This window comes from Rhodamnia argentea, chromosome 11 (assembly GCF_020921035.1).
Source record: "Rhodamnia argentea isolate NSW1041297 chromosome 11, ASM2092103v1, whole genome shotgun sequence".
Classification (NCBI taxonomy): domain Eukaryota; kingdom Viridiplantae; phylum Streptophyta; class Magnoliopsida; order Myrtales; family Myrtaceae; genus Rhodamnia; species Rhodamnia argentea.
The window spans coordinates 23,611,314-23,629,589 of NC_063160.1; the positions used below are offsets into that span (position 1 = coordinate 23,611,314).

General features: G+C 40.8%; 2 protein-coding genes across 2 annotated transcripts; both read right to left on the reverse strand.

The window, feature by feature from the left end:
• Positions 1-3,142: 3,142 nt before the first annotated feature.
• LOC115732005 (serine/threonine-protein kinase D6PK) lies at positions 3,143-6,187 on the reverse strand. Its single transcript, XM_030662661.2, has 3 exons — positions 6,045-6,187; positions 4,268-5,348; positions 3,143-4,111 (listed from the first exon to the last, which is right to left on the reverse strand). Exons 2-3 carry the CDS (start codon positions 5,227-5,229, stop codon positions 3,301-3,303), a joined length of 1,773 nt encoding a protein of 590 aa, XP_030518521.1. The 5' UTR covers positions 5,230-5,348; positions 6,045-6,187; the 3' UTR covers positions 3,143-3,300.
• Positions 6,188-9,905: 3,718 nt separating this feature from the next.
• Positions 9,906-17,588, reverse strand: LOC115751141 (ABC transporter B family member 26, chloroplastic-like). Its single transcript, XM_030688887.2, has 18 exons — positions 17,004-17,588; positions 16,338-16,465; positions 16,009-16,051; positions 14,633-14,677; positions 14,362-14,484; positions 14,186-14,289; positions 13,751-13,805; positions 13,595-13,665; positions 13,358-13,460; positions 12,757-12,967; positions 12,084-12,157; positions 11,626-11,682; positions 11,470-11,544; positions 11,267-11,341; positions 10,898-11,179; positions 10,747-10,796; positions 10,596-10,656; positions 9,906-10,289 (listed from the first exon to the last, which is right to left on the reverse strand). The coding sequence occupies exons 1-18, from the start codon at positions 17,421-17,423 to the stop codon at positions 10,206-10,208; spliced, it is 2,061 nt and encodes a 686-aa protein (XP_030544747.1). The 5' UTR covers positions 17,424-17,588; the 3' UTR covers positions 9,906-10,205.
• Positions 17,589-18,276: the final 688 nt, after the last annotated feature.

Consider the following 18,276-nt stretch of genomic DNA (forward strand, 5'->3'; position numbering starts at 1 on the left):
ATAGAATCAATTCTAACTTTACTTGGAAATCAATTAAGGATCCAAATTGCTAATTGCAATTCTGAATCTCCATCTCTGCCTCCATCTATGTACAAATATTTCCCAAAAAATATAATAACAAAGAGGCAAGAACTCCGAAGAGAAAACAATGGGCTGTTACAAGTCATTTGTATATGTACAACTACAAAGTCACTTGTCCCGTCGTAATCCCATGCTCTACAATTCGGTGGACTTAGTACACAGACCACTTAGCATGCAAAGTAATTACCGACTTAGCAACAACCTCTCCAATTAAAACCGTGATAAAAAGGCAATAACTACAGCATTTTTCTATGGGTTCTGGAGGACATCGACATTTTCCGAGGAATGCATTTGCCTTTTGCGATTACTTCTCCTCCCTCTTCTCCTCCTTCACAGCATCTCCCACCTCGGCCTTGGAGCTCCTATTGCACAAAATTAGACACATTCACAAATTGGAACAAAAGAGAAGGGAATTTGCAAACTTTGCAACCAAGTAAATGTTAAAAGCTTTGGTATTTGTTACCAAACAGGGGATATAAAGGCCAAGATTATGTTCAAGATAAAGATAGATAGATATGGATGTAGTTTTTCCACTTGTGACCTAGATAACCAATTCAATGTCTTCGATACATCAGATAGTTGGAGTGGTCTATACTTGATCTTGCTGCTTTGAGATGATGCTAGAGAGTTCTATTTCTGTACAAGAAAGTAGAGAAGAATCAATACGAGGATGTAGAAATCATCCAAGACCACTTCCATATCGATGATGTACCTTCTCCTAGCTGGAGTTTGCTATGAGAAAATCAAACGCAAGTACTTAACTACTCAACCAAAAACAGAAGACCAATCCGAACCGCAGGAGTTACGTAAAAGAATATGATATGTCAACAACAAATGCTGAATCCTTTGTCGATCAAAAGCTAAGCAAACAATCTCCATTGCGCAAGAGAGCACAAACGCTAATAAATTACGTAACTCCTTTTGATTAGTAAGCAATAGATATAACCAGTTAATGACTTGCATGATTACAAAACTCATGTTACCATGCTTAGTCATACATCCATAATTCAAATAAACTGCATGAACCCTATTACCCTATATTTTGCAGGTTCGGTCATTGTAGTTTTTTTTTTTTTATATAACATGGAGATATTTTTTTCTATCATTTTTTGAACTCGTGACAGATTCGGACCATTTATAGTAATTTGGTTCCCCAATATTTTTATGAATGTAAATTGAGTAATGAACTGATTCGGGTCGTACGCCGGAGAAAGTTATATGAATCCAGTTAAAAATACATATGTTATTAGTAAATAAGAAATAATAATACTAAGGAAGGCAGGGTGATTGCTTCGTGAAACATGAAATTTTTTAAAAAATATTTTCCTAAAGATGAGCAATTGCATTGCTCACGAAAATGAAATAACAAAAAAAAAAAATTCATTACCCCCAAAAATGTTTAGAGGGAAAAACGGCAGCCAATTCAATCCTAAATTTTTTAATTATACCAATTTATTCCTAAACCTTTTGAGGACTTCCTAATAGTCATAAACATTTTAATGAATTACCAATATAGTCTTTTAGGTAGGAAATGCTGAAGTGGTGGTTCAATCAATGCCAATTGTCCACATGGCACGGTCACAGACAATTCTTAAATTTTTTTAATTTATTTCAAAATTTCTATGAGATTTTTTTTCTTTCATTTTTTCCCTTCATGGGGCCACCGGCTTGCCCTCACCCGGGCCGTCGCCGGCCATAGTGGGGGGTGGCGCCTTGTTGTGGCCGACGAGGGCTTCACAACCCTCGCCCTAGGGCTAGCAAGGATTGCCAACCCTTACCCAAGGGCTTGCAGGCCCCGTGAAGAAAAAAAAAAGAAAAATTAAAAAATTAAAAAAGTTATTCACGTCGACGGTTTTTGGTCAAAATTAGTTAGAAGGACTGCATTGGAAGTTCGTTAAACGGTTTAGGACTAAAAATGCACAATCGAAAGGTTTAGGACCGAGTTGGCAAATTGTCAAAAAAGTTTGTGACTAAATTAGCACAATTGAAAATTTTAGGACTTAATTCATCGTTGTATTTATTTTTTTGTGAAACAAATGGAGCCAAACGTCTCTAAACAAAGCAATAATATGAAAAGTGAAAAATATAACTGCAAAATGAAAAAAAAAAAAGAAAAAAAAAGAAAAATCGACTGTTTTTATTGAAACTACGGACTCATCACCAATTTTCGTTTGAATAAACCGAAATAGTAGCTAATTAGTCGACGTCTGGATCGAAACCTCCCGCTTCCGCAGGTTGGGCCCGACACTGCCCGGCCCGTGCCGGTGGATGACGCCAGCGCTTACGACCGGGAAGAGTGGTGCGGAGACTCATTCATGTTCTACGGTCCCCGTTCTTGTGAACGGAATCGTCGACTCACCCATCTCGTTTTGGAAGCAGAGAAGTTCACGTGATCCTCGGACCCTCCATCCTTGTTCGAACCCACCATTTCGATACCGTCTTAGAATGATGTGAATTTTATTCTTATTTATGTCTCGTATGTGGCGCTAACGTGACTAAAACGAGTCGTTTTGGTCAAAAATTCATTTTTAAATAAAATCTTAGTTAAATTATACTAAAAATTAAGCCAACTAAAAAAAAAAAAAAAAGGCAAAACTCAAGCGAAGTCCGGTGGGAGTCGCCAACCATTGGCCAGTGGCAGCGACCCTCGCCTGCGATTGACAAGAGACACCGACCTTTTCCAATGATGGTGGGGCAACAGCGGTAAGGGTCATCGTTTTGCCCTCCTTCCTTTTCTTTCTGAAAAATTTAATTTACTTTTTAGTCTAAATTAAAATATCATATTTGGATTAAAAAAGTGACGACGTTTTACCCTTGTCCATCATATCTTAACCACGTTAGCCTCCATCGGAGGAGAAAAAAAAATCACGTCAGCATTTTGAATAAAATTAAAAGAATACTTAATTACACCAATTTAATAAGCTTTATGCTTTTGATCATGTGTTTTGAAAGTTTAGACTCGATTATACTTTCATCACAAGTTTTAAAATTTTCAGTACACTTATCTCATTAATAAATGAACCAACAAATTCGGCAAATAAAACAAAAAACGAAAACCAACAGGACTGAGAGAGGATTAAATGAACCAATTCTTCTTTTTCAATACCATGCACACCTGTTGGGGTGCATTTGCTGTTCTACGTAGGGAGAGAGGAACCAAGATGAATGAAATGGTACTAAGCTGATGTCGAGCCAGCAAAAGAAAGAGGATCATCAGAACTAGAAAACATCGAAATCCGAACAATTACCCATAGGTTCCGCAACGACACCCACGCCATGCGTTTGCTTTGCCGCGTCTTTCGTAAGCCCGTCTGTCGCTTGCTTAGGCACCAGCGGCGGATGGGCGCACCGAATCAGTGCCCAGTTGATGCTCCTGAAGAACGGATGCTGTTTAACTTCGGTGGCTCCACGGGTGTAAGCGAGGCGTTGTTTCGGATCTTTCACGAGCAGTCTCTGGATCAAGTCTCTCGCAGCGAAGCTCACGGCAGGTGACTCCGGGAATTTGAACTGCTGCCGGATGATATTTAATAGAGTGCTTCTGTTCCCCGCACCCTTAAAGGGAGTCCTACCAAACATGAGCTCGTGAAGAAATATGCCGAATGTCCACCAATCCACGGCACTTCCGTGGCCCTCACCTTTGATGATTTCGGGTGCCAAGTACTCATGGGTCCCGACGAAGGACATTGACCGAGTGTCCGTGGGTTCAGCCACGAGCTCGGGCAGCACGTTTTCTTGATGACGCAATTTTTTCTCTTGCTTGGACTTCTTTTCCTTTTTGGACTTATGTGAAAAGAAGCGCGGCGTGAAACAGGAAGGCTGTACACAGGAAGTCGAGCTCCCCGTCTCGGAGATTGAGTTGGAGGGCTTGACAAGAGTCGGGCTGACAGAGCATCTTAGAGAGAGGTCAAAATCCACGAGCATTATATGCCCATCTTCTCGGACCAAAACGTTTTCTGGCTTGAGGTCCCTGTATATGATCCCAAGCATGTGCAAGTACTCCAAAGCTAGCAGGACTTCAGCTGCATAGAACCTGCAGCATATGATTGGCATCAGCCGAAACGAAAAGACTCTGGAGATGCACGGGATGCGTTCAGTTAGATTTCTCCTCGCAGACTCAGATTTACTCAACGGCTAGCAATATGGACATGGAAACACAAAGAATGAGGAAAATACAACAACATTCGACCTGGCTGCATGCTCTAGAAAATACTTCCTAGGTTGCCTTTGCCTAAGCGTATGCAAGTCTCCTCCTGGGCAAAACTCCAATACCAAGCAAGAAAACTTCTCCGTCTCAAAATGCACGTACAAAGTGGGTAAGAAAGGATGATCCAAAGACTGCAATATATCCCTCTCCATCAGTGCCCTTGCAAGTTTCTTCCTATTTGTCAGAGCCGGTTTATCCATAGCTTTCATGGCAAAGGAGCACCCTTCGTCTTTCAGCTCCGCTAGGTATACACTACCGATATCCCCACAACCCAACTTCTTCAGCAACCTGAAGTGCTCTAACCCCAATTGCCCATTACGTGATTCGGCAGCCTGGATTGCCTTCCATCCCCTATCTCTTGCCTTATGCGGCTTGCTCATAATGCTGCTAAAATTGCTGGAGCTGCTCTCGCCACTGACAGTACTCACAATGCTGGTGTTCCTGCTATCAGTCATGACGCATGAGTTGGCAACTTCGCTCTCACCGAACTTGTTGCTATCTGTGCACTCGCTGAATTCAGCACAGACAAAACTTTCTTTGGCTTCCACATAAAGATCAGGAGAGCATAAGCTGCCCTCAGGACTTGAACAGAAGAGCATCTCTGAACCAGACTGAGACGGGGACTGACTCAAAGACTTCTGGGAAATTACTTTGCAATCACTTAAAATATGGCTTCCATCCATGACATCACCTGAACTGGGATTCCTGGAGTCATCTGGAGGATGCTCAGTATGCGAGTTCGCTTTCACCACCGCCGGGCCTTTTCCAGGAGAGATATCCACTTTCTCATAAAAAAAATCATTCAAGTTCGCCGGTCCTTCTTTTGAGACATAAAATTCCTGTGCCAAGCTGGGTAATCCGTCACTCTGTGGGCTATCATGAGCCATTTCCAAGAGTGGCTGGTCATCCTCTGTGAAAATTTTTTGGTGGTAAATGGGCTTCATTTCACACCCGACAAGAGTTGCCGGAGCAGAGGATGAGGAAGAAGACAGGTTCCTGGATTCTCGGTCTCTAGGTGTTGGTGGATAAATCCAAGGAGCTCCTGAAGTCGAAGAGCCTTTTCCTGCGGGCGAAAATGAGTTCTTTGAGAAACAAAATTAAATCCATGTATTGATTTCATGCAAGAGTCACTTAACTCCGGGTAACTACAGCAATATTCAATGATGTAGCAATCAACAATTAGCAATCTCCCGTGTCCCGAAGTCATTGATCGAAGAATCTTTGACTTAACCGACTTGCTGTATACAAAAACTTCCAGACCCAATGAAATTTGTTCAAAGGGCACAAGCCTAGTGTGGTAGTTGCAGAAACTGATACGTTTTATCTTAAGTAGAGAAGTGAACCAGCTAGATACCATTGTCCCATAACCATCCTAACTAAAATCCCACAAGCGTGAAAGACCTGATTCATACTCCACAGGAGGTCAACGTCTTGTCGACATCCCACAACCCAATTGCCCAATTCCGTGGAAGAAACTCAAGACACATTAACCACTACATGACAAGTCAAAGCCGCTCCAGACGAGTTCATCAAGTAAACAGTTGCTGAAGAAAAGAAGCAAGAGCAACACAAGTTCAGATTTTTCCTTTAGGATTGCGTCACAGTCTAGGAACACCAGGATTGTGAAGACCTAGAGCCCCCACGAATCGAATCCAATTTCACCATAGCCAGAATTCAGATTCGGCTAATCTGAATCCAACAAGAACACAACAGGAGGAAACCCGGCATACACAGAGAGAGAGACTCGGAGAGAGAGTACCTGATCAGAGAAGAGTGCAAACTCAAAGAAAGCAGAAGGTCGCGACTCGCTCAAAAGGAGGAGAAATACGGGTAGAGATCCCATGGCCGAACAAGGGAAGCGTTAAAACGAAGATCTTCAGGAGGTGCGACGTGAAGGGTCTCCTAGTTTAGATCGAAACAAGAGAACGAGAGAGATGTATGCTTCTTGTTGGAGTTCTGTCCTTGTTTCGTCAACTCTTATGCAAGGCGGCAAGAGACGATGCATTTGCAAGAGCTCCTTTTTAGCATTTTTCCCATTCGGTAGCGGCTCACACTATCAAATGATCCATGATTTGGTCCGAGTTCTTCTGGAGGAATAGAGAAAACAACGTTACCAAAGAGAGAACCAATCGCAAAGCAAGCTGCAAAAATGTTTGTTTTCCAGTTTGCGGGGGCTTTTTGTCTATAGAAAGGATCAACAGTTAGGCACTTCGACAACCGAGTTCAGAGCCCATCATTCTCGACATCCCCGTCGCTAACAGCGAGGTCGTAACCTTAGAAATTCTAAAAGTAACTTTTCATTTAGCGAAAAATGGACGGTTTAAAAGCGATTTTAATAAAAAAACACCGTTTGTATTAATTGTAAAATAAATGAATAAAAAATACTTTAATCGTTCACGAAAATATTTACACATAAATAGATTCGATAATAAATATAGCTTTTATTGATTAATTACTTTAAGTAACACAAACGATCGTTTCTAGAAAAAAATATAATTTGAATAATTCATTTTCTTCGAAACAAACAGAGCCCAAATGTCCTTATCAGAGTCATTACGTGTCCTTTGTTTCTTACTAATTGTTTCTTTCCCCTTTCACAGTCTCGCGAGTGATAATTCGCGGTAGAAAATAAAATAGGCACACGTTTGTCTCTAAGATATAAGCTTGAGAGTACGAATTTAGCAGGGGTTACGGAAGAAAAATAGATAGATAAAGAATTATAGAATTAAAGAAAATGAAATCTCGAAATGTAAATGGAAGAACCAATTTTTCAGCGTCTAGTGAAAACATCAGAAATAGATAAACAGGAACATAATACAGATATTTGAACTCCAGTATAAACAAAACGTCAAAAAAAAAAAAAACTTCAGTATAAATAAGGGCAAACAATACCTGGCAAAATGTTGAGCAAAGAATAGTAAGAAAAGACAGAAATTGACAATATTTTCAACAATGAAAAAAATTGAACTCGCACTTCTATATGGTACATCTCTAAATGGCAAAACTGAATTGAAAAAAATGTGTATTACATAACTATACTTGGATAACTATAACAAAGTTGTTGAAACATTTTAAGTTAAATGCACAAAGCAAAACTATGTACTTTGACAACGTAGGTGAAAATAATTACGATTACTATCGATTTGAAACAAAAGTAGCAAACTATTAGGGGATTGCCCAAGTGGCCACTCCCCAAGGTAGGGGATTCGAATCTCCACCTTCGAGGGAAGTGAGGTGGGGACGCGTGAGGAAGGAGCAGAGTTTTATAACTAACACACGGCACATATCGCACAGTGTGACTTGTGTCTTAGAATAGAAATGAAAATCATATGTAAAGAGGTATGATGGGAAAACAAAACACTTCCATCTTTCTAAGCCAGAGCGTTTCACTTCAATGTTCAAGCTCTCGAACATGGGTTTCTAAGGATTGATCAGCCAATCATGAATTACCTCAACCGCCTCCTTCATCCTCTCACCAAATTTAATAGACTTGCCCAGCGAGATGTGAAAGTTCTCTGTGGTTCAGGGAACAGCTTGGACATGGAAACCTTGGACATGGAAGGAGAGGAGAAGAGAAGCACAACGGACTCGACCAAAACCAGTGAACTGTGTAGCCTCAGCCTGGCTATCGAAGATTGTGCCCTTGTCGAATTACTTATTTCTGCTTTTCGGTTGGAGTTGTTGAGTTTATTAATCAATAGCCAAATGATGACATGCGAGTGCCCTTGGTAATGCCATTCCTTCTTTTTTTTTTTTGGTTAATTCCTCTCTATGGTCGGCATTGTCATCTGTTCTGCCTCCTACAGCATATCCAGTTATCCATCCGAACCATTCAATCGAAGTGTATTCAACCTCGCTGACAAAGGAAGATTCAATTCCCACGTTGATTGGAGCATTATTCATAGTATCGTATATAGATTTTTTGGCAATGGCAAAATAAGTCGCTTTTCCAAGAAAGTTTTGTTTTCCCTTCTCACCCTATACATGTAATTCAATCACACATGAAGGGAATCATAGCTTCGCCGACAATCAACTTGGCTAAAAGTGGATCCCCGTGCTTCTCCCATTATGGTCGCCTGGGATCCTCCATCATCGGGATGGATTAAATTGAATACGAATGAAGCGTCCAAAGATAATTCTAGAATTGCAGGAGCTGGAGGATTATTCCGAAATGAAGGAGGTGATTGACTTGGCGGTTTTGCCTCATTTCTTGGGATATATTCATCTTCACAAGCTGAATTATGAGTTCTATGGTCGGGAAAAGAACATAATGTTCATAAACTCGTTGAATCGGGATGGACTCCAAAGTTGTCACCGAATTTGTTAATCGGGAGAGTATAGCGAATACCACGTAACCGGCACTATTTAAAGATATAAGAAAACTTCTGGGCTCTTTTCCCGAGTTCAAAATTCGTCATATTTTTCAAATAGGCAATCGACCTGCGGACATGCCCGCCAATATTAGTATAATGAAGCGATTGGACACTATGTTCTACTTGCAGCCTCATAGAAAAATATCTCATGGTTTGTTTAGTGATAAAATTGAGATGGTAGATTTTAGCCTATAGTTTATTTAGTATCCTCCCAACCCCACCCCCCCACCCCCCCCCGCCCCCGAAAAAAAGGCTAGCTTTACGTGTGAAATCCGCCCGATTCAGAGATGGAAAGCATCAGGTTCATCATCTTCTGCAGAATCTCTTATATTAAAGTCTGACTCGTGTCCACATTGGTAATAATGAGAAGTTTTTTTTTTTTTTTGGTCATATAATAATGAGAAGTTGGGAAATGGGTTTTGTGACAATTAGATGGTTAAGCAGACACACGTGTCGAATTTTGACTAGAGAGTCCACCAAGATTGAGTAAAACTCAAGCCGAGACTGCTCGCCTATAGAGTTGGCTACGTGTGCTCAGAGCAACCGCGTCACCGCCTGAAATTCCGTTTTTTACGACATGTGATTTGCTTAGTCTAGTGAAATGAGACGAGACAGAAAAAGAGAGAGCCACACGTGTCCTGCCGGCATGAGCCACGACGTGGCGCAATGTCTGCATGCACAGCCACCGTCAGAAGAAGCTCTGTTTTCAAGTTGGCAACGGCGTGGCCATCATCATGTCCACGGAGGAAGCTGAGGAGGAGGAGGAGGAGGAGGAGGAGGAAGAGGAATTGGCCATGGACGACCAGAGGAAGAGAGACCGACAACAAGAGAACGACAAAAAAAAAAAAACAGTTAAGGAAATTAAAGGAGCAGTGGACGACCCGCCCCCATCACCGCCAAAGGCTCGTAACCCGCAAGGGATAGACAAGACAGACGATGGAGCCACACACGGGTGAAGGGTCTTCCTCACCAGCAAATCCTTCAACCTGGAGATTTTTCCTCCGAAGCCCTCGAGACTCTGATCTCTCTCTCTCTCTCTCTCTCTCTCTCAGTGATGTATTCTGCAGTCTGTTAAAATAAAATGATAGTTTATCCAGACCCAGCACGGTGCAAATAAGACTTGTTACTTTTGGTGTCCCCGCCCCATCCCCGTCGATTTTATTCTTTGGGAGGCTGATATTGCAAATAATCTGTGATTTAATTGGAGGAATTCTTCTACCCTTGCAATGTAAGGGGCAAGCGTAATAGATGCCCGTACAGAAAAAGAAGAAAAAAAAACTTCATGTTACGTGAACAGGACATCGTACAACTACAAATGAGAAGAGATGGACTTACATGGGTGTAGCGATCCAATTGCGTTTGGAGTGCCTTTTTTGAAGCAATCCACCTTTTCCCATGTCCCACTTGCCGCTAATGATGATACCAAAAAAAAAAAAAAAAAAAGAACAAGGGATTTGCGAGGGAGCCTGTCAATAAGGCCGTTTAAAGCCGCCGCACCTGTGGTTAAAAGGTCCGATGTACTCGTTCTTCTAACTGTCATTCCCAAGTCAGAACTCAATTGAATCTTCCCGTTGTTTGATCAGACGACCGTAGAAGCCATCCCTGAAGAGGAGTTCCTTGTGTGTTCCCACCTGCGGAGTGCATGCGATTAATACGGTATAACTATAATGCATTGGCCAATGGAACAGGCTCACCATGCCAAAAGGTTACACAAGATGTTCTATGGCAGCTGCTTATGAAGGCATGCCTAATCTATACCGCGCAGCGCGGCGGAGTGATAATTTATGGACCGGTTCTGTTGTTTTGCCTATACATACATATTACTTTCCGTTCTCGAGCGCCTCTTGAGATATGATGCAAAAGAGAGAACCTGTTTGTTCTACTTGTGTTGGCGGATGAATGAGAATTTCCATTTGGAACTAGATAAGAGCCCTTACCTCCACAACTCGACCGCCATGCATTACAATGATTTTATCGGCATTTTCAACAGTACTGAGCCTGCAAACAGCCAGCCACCCATATAGGTACTTTCATCTCGTAAGCCACAAGGGAAGACAGACAGGGCGACAGCTATGGTGAGCGACTCACCTGTGTGCTATGACGATGACGGTTCTCGCTGTTTTATTGAAGATTAGGCCCTAATGACGAGGCAAATCACACATTAGCCACAATCACTCGGCTTTAGTGCCCAGATGTTATTTTGCTTGTACAAGAGGGACAAATGTTTTAATGTAAAGACCTTGATTAGTCGTTCGCTTTCCGCATCCAGGGCACTGGTCGCTTCATCCAGGATCAGAATAGCAGGATCTCTCAGGATGGCTCTAGCAATAGCAATTCTCTGTTTCTGTCCACCGCTGAGCAAGCCATCATGAATGACGGTCTGATATCCATCGGGAAGAGTAGAAATAAAATCATGGGCACCAGCTTGGCTTGCAGCCAATTCTACATCTTCCTGATTGATCTCTCTAGAGCATCCATAGCTAATGTTTGATGAGATATCCATGTGAAAGAGATGAGGTTCCTATCAATGATCCATAAGGGGTACTTACAGACGGGAGCAGAGCCTGATATAAGTTTCATATCATTGAGATGTAATTGTATGCCTAACCTGTCCCACTAATCCAATTTTTTCTCTGAGACACCTTATATCCAATTCCTTTATGGGGAAACCGTCAATATAAATCTGCAAATTTAGGGATTTTAATAATGATGGACCTAATATAAATCTACAATACAGAGAAAAAGTTGTTACTGCCAAGTTTATTGAGAGATTTCCTGATTCAACATATGCACGAGAGTAGTGCAGCTTACCTGACCATCAACTGGATCATATAAACGAAGCAAAAGACTAACTAATGAGCTTTTCCCACAACCACTTGCACCAACCTAGTCAAATAGAACCCAGCACATCGATCACAATCAACCCATAGAAAAGGAAGCAATTACTCTGATGGCACAGTTTCTTACTATTGCAACCACTTCATTTGGCTTTATAGAGAAGCTAACGTTTGCTAGAACTGGTACCTGTTAATTTGGCAAAACAATTAGAATAATATTAAAATTAACTGCCTGCTTCAAAGAATAAAAACATACGACATCGTATACTGAAATCATCTCAACAATTTAAAAGTCCAGTACTGTAATAGTACGCGAGTAAGTCTTCATCAATCAAATCGAAGCTGACTCCACAACCTCTAGAATTGGTAAATAGCCCCTCATTCAACTATATAGCGACATACAAATCCTACCTAGTCGAGGGATTGAGCATCACTAGCAATTGTATAGGGCCTGATTTTCTCAATTTAATTGAAATGTTGTCACTAAACATAGATGTCCGGCAGAGAGGTAAACATATTCAACTATGCCATTAATAGAGGAGAAAATATTGACCAGTGAATTAGAAGGTTGACTGATGTAATATATACCGTAATCCTTGAAGGATACTGGAAAGATACATTAACGAGCTGAATGTGTCCCCTTAGCTTTTGCATTTTCAACCCTGTGTACAATTTATATGGCAGAGAAAGTATTGGATTAATATGGAAGGCAGCAATAAATTAACAGTAACTCCTGCACAAGGAAATGCAAGATTAGAATAAAGAAAGCAAAATTGCCGGAAAGTTCGTACAGCCAATGCAAAGGGCTCAGCTAACAAACATCACGGAAGTTTAAGGATAACAGTAGGCCGGCCGGCCACTGAATGTTTTACCCAAAAGAGAAGGCATTGGGTAAGATGTTCTATGGACATGGAAAACTATGGCAAAGCCATTTGCCTGTATGTCTCACATACAAAAATTTTCAGCTCTGATTTGAAGCAAGGGTTAACGGCTCAAGTAAGAATGTCAAATATGCCAAACATGCGAAGAGATTATTCGTGTTCAGATGCACATTACCAGACTCAAAAACTCATGGACACATGTTAACAATTTTAACATAACCCCCAGTAGTATGAGGTATGTAAACATGGTCTCAGATGCTTAATTTGATTTGAATTCTGATCTGCAATGTTATATATCTATAGCAAGAAAGGATGGCCAGGGACATCAATTCCTTCTTCAGCTTTTTCATTAACGGTTACATTCTCTTCAGTGTGCTTGCCTTTTGACAGGTACTGATGACTTGGCGAGAGACTCATTAGATGGAAAACCTCTTCACTAGCTCCAATGGACTGCAACAATGACGTTAGGCTGTCCACCAACCTCCAAGTTGCATAAATCATCCACTCGCAGTACAGGATATACTTAGTAAGCTGCTCTGGGGACACGTAACCTGTCAGAATTGACAAACCTCCTAACAGCAGCGCCAAAACCTAGAACTGGATTTCCCAACAAAAATCATAGTGAGATCATTGACTTTCATGAAGATAGTAATCATGCAGCATTCAGATACGTGTCCATCCAAACAGCGTCATATTCAACATTTATCTGCAGTACATCACAACCAAACCAAGACATGAAGATTTGGAATTCTTGACTATGTAGATCATTGATGAGAACTGACTTTGCACTATGCTTCTGATCTGGATGATGCATGAAAATTTTCTACCACGGTATTGCCAATGAACAATATATGAATTATGGATTAATTGGAGACAGAGATATCCACAGGGTATGGTTATAAAGCCAATTAGAAGCATGAACATGGGAACAATGAAATTTTTGGGAAAGTTCAGGTTCCAACCAAAAGGAAAAATTCAAACCTGTGTTGATCGATAAAGGGTATTGAAACTTAGATTCCATAATCCATAAGCCGCAGCTTCACGAATGCTGACAGAACTTAACCTCTCAAGCAATAGCTTATACCTAGCGCCACACACAGGAAAGGCTCGCAATAGTTTAGCCACAGAATCGGGTAAGTTGCATAAGGTCACCACATAATTAAATAAATCATTTAAAACAAAAACACTTGTTAGACAATTACTAGTGGGAATCATTGCCTTCCAATTTCCATTCCTTCAGTTCCATAAACTCGGACAGTCTTCATCAAGTTAAGAGTGTCTTCAGCAACCTTTACATAGAAAACAAAAGCACTGCATCAAGAAATTGCAAACGCGGCAAAGTACTTAAAACTAAGATAACTTTTCCTCCTATACTTCGTTGGCTTTGGCAGTAAATTCTTGGCTTAACTTCGCAGCATTCCTCTGGTACCTACAAAATACCAAGAACTGAAACAAGTAGAGAAAGCATACCAAATACAAGCAATAAAAAAATGCAATATATGTTCCCAGAACTCACGCATAGGCGCATAATCACATAATAATTCTGCATCATGCTCACAACTGAAGGTTAATAGAACTACTGTTTGCAGCTTCGCTTGAGATAAAGCGGGAAAGGATGCAGCCTAAAATATAAAGCCATATTGCCATACTTGACAACAAATACTTCTTTTTCCTGGATTTATCATGAAAGCATAAACATACCTGGTCCGCCAGAGTACAGAACAATATGCAAAGGTAATAAGTTATGTAATTAGGAAAAGAAAAATATCATTCTTAAGAAAATTAAATTTAGGTTGGAGAAAAGCTTACCGGCCATAAACCAAAAAAATTGCAGATAGAACTGAGCATATAACCATCGTTGACATTGTAAGGGGCCATGACAAACTGAGTAAATTAACCAATGCTCCTGTCCCCTAAACATAAAAAGGGTGACACACCAATGTTTAAGCTTTCGCACGAAAGTTAAATAACAATCTGTATCCAACCTGAAGGATATTGCGTATAATTAGGTTCATATCATTCTTGATAACATGGGACAATCGTTGACAATCTGATCCGAGCCTACTCGTCAGATCACCAACAGATTTTGTGTCGAAGAAACCTATATCCTGGGCCAAAGAAATTAGAAAAATCATATTGGTCTCCGAAAGAAGTAACAAACAACTGAAAATCAGAAGATGTAACTTCTCTACTGTGGAGCTTGTCACCGAGATGCAAAGCTCTACAATTATTACAACAATTAAAAGAAACATGAACCTGAAAAACAAGTGATGAAAATATAGTTTCCCGGAGACACTTGACCTGCAAGGACATAGCAAGCACTGCCTCTACTCGGTTAGTAAACCAAGGACACAAATTGAAAGATCCGTGCTCCAATAATATCATGTAACAAATAAGGACACACTTATTGTAGCAAATAGGAAACAAAAGAGATGACTAAACTTTTTATGTAAGTGTAGATAACACAAATATTTTAAGATCAAGTCGCCAAAAAAGAAAACAAAATAAAATAAAAAATAGAATAAAGAGAAAGAACACTGTAGTACGGCACAGAGGGAGATTCCTCTTCAACTAATGAAGACGAAATAAACAGCAGTCAAAGGACTTTGTGGACAGAATAGCCAACGGAGAGGAAAGGCAACAGCTCTTCTCAAAGAAGTAGGAATGGTCTTCCATATACTCCTATAAGGACTTATCGCAAGCATGTTGGGGTGTGGTTCATACTCTCATCAACAGGAAAGCATGGAATCCCGCTCCCCAATGAGGGGGCAGGGTTTGGGGGCCGTGGGAGCAACACCCCCCAAGCAACCAAAAGGTTTTTATAGTTTGAGCCCATATTTTTCATTAGTAGTTTGAGGTTGGGCCTATGAATAGCTACTGTTATATATACTCTTTTTCGCTTCTAATTAAGTGATGTAACATAGAACTGCGATGTGCTAATTATAATGAAATCCTCTACTGGATGCAGCTCTAACTTAAGAGTGAACCAGGATAAAAACTATGCGGCTTGATTTCTCTTACTACGTTGTTGTTGTCCGCTAAATCCTCCAACAACTTTTTCCCCTGAGGAGTAAACAACTTCAATAATCCTTTGACCGGTCATTTTATTAGCTTTGTCATCACATCAACTTCAAATGAAGACAGCAATGGCATCTGATGGATGAAATTCTCCTGTTCAAAAGAATTCTCCCAATAGCAAAGAACTAATCATTGATAATTAAAATTCGTATCATATCTCGAGAGTTTCCCTTCTACTTAGTTATGCTTCTGAACTGGTAGGCAAGTAAAAGGCACCAAACTAAACCAAATGGCTTGCTCAAGCTCTCTCTAATACAAAAAGAACACTATTAAGTCAGTCATCTATCCCAGCAGGAAGCACTCAAAATCCACAGATCACAAATTGCAATGCTTGAAATAACATATGCATGGAAAGTAAATAGCACCACATTAGTCCTTTATAAGGCAGTGGCCCCCATCTATCCTAAATAACCCATATCTAGAGTTCAAACCCCATAAACACCCTTTTAGCAGGGAGGAAACATCGGTTCGAATTCTTCATTTGACTTGAATTCGCATTTAAGAGAACAAGAAATTCATAATGGAAGAGAGAGCACTTAAAGCAATTGACCCACCAAGATTGTATTTGCAACGGCAAAGCATCCACTGCGCAAGCCACTGTAGTTTCAAAAGACAATGTTATAGGAAAGGCACCAAACTGACTATACATCCAAATACAAGGAAGATTTTTCGTAGCAGATCATATCACGAAAAAGGAAGCATGAAAGCTCCATCATTACTACTGACTGCGGATCGAGACATTGAGAACACAAAAGTGCACCTAGATGGGAAAGCCATTTATGTTCTATTGGAAATAAATTCAAGGGAAAAAAAGCTCGCCTTACAAGTGACGATGGCCAAATTATTGGCAATTATAGAAACATAAACATGAAGCTAAACTGACCTGCATATTCCTGAAGTGCAACACAATATACCCAAAAGCTGAACCTGTCTATAAAACAGGTCTCTGCAACCACTCTGTGCAGTGAATAGGGAAGCTGCCAGTAGGCTTGGCATTGTAATTTCTGAAAGCTGCACAGAAAGCAAACTTCACCACTGAAATTTGAGCATAATTTAGAAAGAAAGTAGGAAACAGCCGTTGAAACAATATTCACCAATTGCCATCATTTCCAAAGCAAGCAAATTGACAGGACTAACGATGATTCTCTGTAAAATTCACGTCGCATACATCCGGCAAGCATGAAAGAAAATGGCCAAAGTTAATTCCACGTTGTACCTACAAAAGCAGCATACATAGGTACTTCTCCCTACCCAAACCAACCAGTGCTATAATGTTAAGATCCTGCATTCTCAATGTCAACAAAACACGCGCTGGAACAATCCATATATAAGCATCTTCATTTGACAAACGAATTAATGACACGAGCATCACAAAAGCGGAATGACTTTCCATGTTCTAAGCCTTTGCCAATATTCGTCAACTGTATCAGATTTATTCTCTATTTTTGCTTCAGCTATTCCGGAAACGTCCAATGCGCTAGTTCTTCCATTCGTGTAAAATATTCATCAAGACAAGCGACGCAACCTTCGAGGAAGATGAATCGCGTACCGCAGCGACTGCGAGAGAGCCAAACGCAACATAAATCACCAATCTATCTTCAGCAATCAAGCCCCAAACCCAACGCAGAGCGGTCACCACCGAGACCGCCTTGGCATCCGCAGCTCCCGCTTCCTCCCAATCACCACGCAAGCTCCACCAACCGCCTCCAGGCAAGAACGAAGCGGCCGACCGCAACCAACTCCGAGCGCTCTCGAAACCGCCACAGCGTTCAGCTCCGCTTCCATGGCCATGCAGCGAGAAATGGACTGAGGACGATGCGTCGATGCTCCCGAGGCGGTGGAGTATAGACTTCTGGCGCTCGGCCGGGAATGGGAGGCGATGCGGCCTGGCTCTGGAGGCGGAGCGATGGTGATCGGAGAACCGGCGGTTGTGGAGGGAGAGACTGCTCGAGCGAGAGATGAAGGACATGGTTAGTGTTGAAGGACGATTCGAAGCTTATCTGACTCTGAGGCTGAGCTAAGCTTTGGGAGGAGAAGGATATCGTTGATCATCAGATGAATGCTTGGACTCCATGATGATCTCCCTCCCGAGGAAGAGGAGCACCTCGTGCATAACCAGTCACTCCCAAGTGCCAGCTACAGTGTAGCAAGGGAGATTTTCAAATAAGGCCTGATTTTCCGGCTGGTCTTTTTTTTTTTTTTTTTTTGTTCGGCCAAAAAAAAATTGCTTTTTTGCATTTTTTTTTCCTTTTTTTCTATCCTTTTTTTTCTTGTTGCATTTGCCGGTGATCAGCCATGATCGAGGGGGCTGCCCGAGTTGACCCTTCCCGGGGGCAGCAAAGAAAAAAAAATAATTTAATTACTTTTTCATTATAATGTCATTGAAGGTCAAGCGTTTATTTGAAACCGTCATGACCACTCATATTCTTATTTGAGAAAATGATAACATTTTAAGTTTTTATTTGAAATTTTTCTGTCTATTAACGGACTTTTTGGTTTGATTTATTTCCATTTACTTTTTTTTTTTTTTTCAATATTGGACTTCTAGGAAAAGCCACTTTTTTTCAATAATGTATTTGTCTTTTCATCCAATAACCTTCCATTAGATATGAACATATTTGATAAATACAATTAGCTCTCAAATGGAGTATTAGAACAGAAAAATCCATTTGATAATAGCCAATAGTTGTAGGGGGATGAATAGTCCCGGCGATGAATCAACAATTCGAAATGATTTTCTTATGTATTCTTGCTAAATCAGTGTTTATATATAGTTGTAGGGGATATGTTTGGGAAGTAAGAAACTCCTTTGACACCTCTTC

What these genes read in the sequence shown, in the direction of transcription:
- LOC115732005 (XM_030662661.2), bottom strand. Translation starts at nt 5,229, where the DNA reads ATGAAGCCCATTTACCACCAAAAAATTTTCACAGAGGATGACCAGCCA. An exon ending in TTTCTAGAGCATGCAGCCAG is followed by an intron (nt 4,112 to 4,267) that starts GTCGAATGTTGT and finishes CATATGCTGCAG; the next exon opens with GTTCTATGCAGCTGAAGTCC.
- LOC115751141 (XM_030688887.2), bottom strand. Translation starts at nt 17,423, where the DNA reads ATGTCCTTCATCTCTCGCTCGAGCAGTCTCTCCCTCCACAACCGCCGG. An exon ending in GCTCTCTCGCAGTCGCTGCG is followed by an intron (nt 16,466 to 17,003) that starts GTACGCGATTCA and finishes CTTTCTGTGCAG; the next exon opens with CTTTCAGAAATTACAATGCC. An exon ending in AAAGCGAACGACTAATCAAG is followed by an intron (nt 10,797 to 10,897) that starts GTCTTTACATTA and finishes CCTCGTCATTAG; the next exon opens with GGCCTAATCTTCAATAAAAC.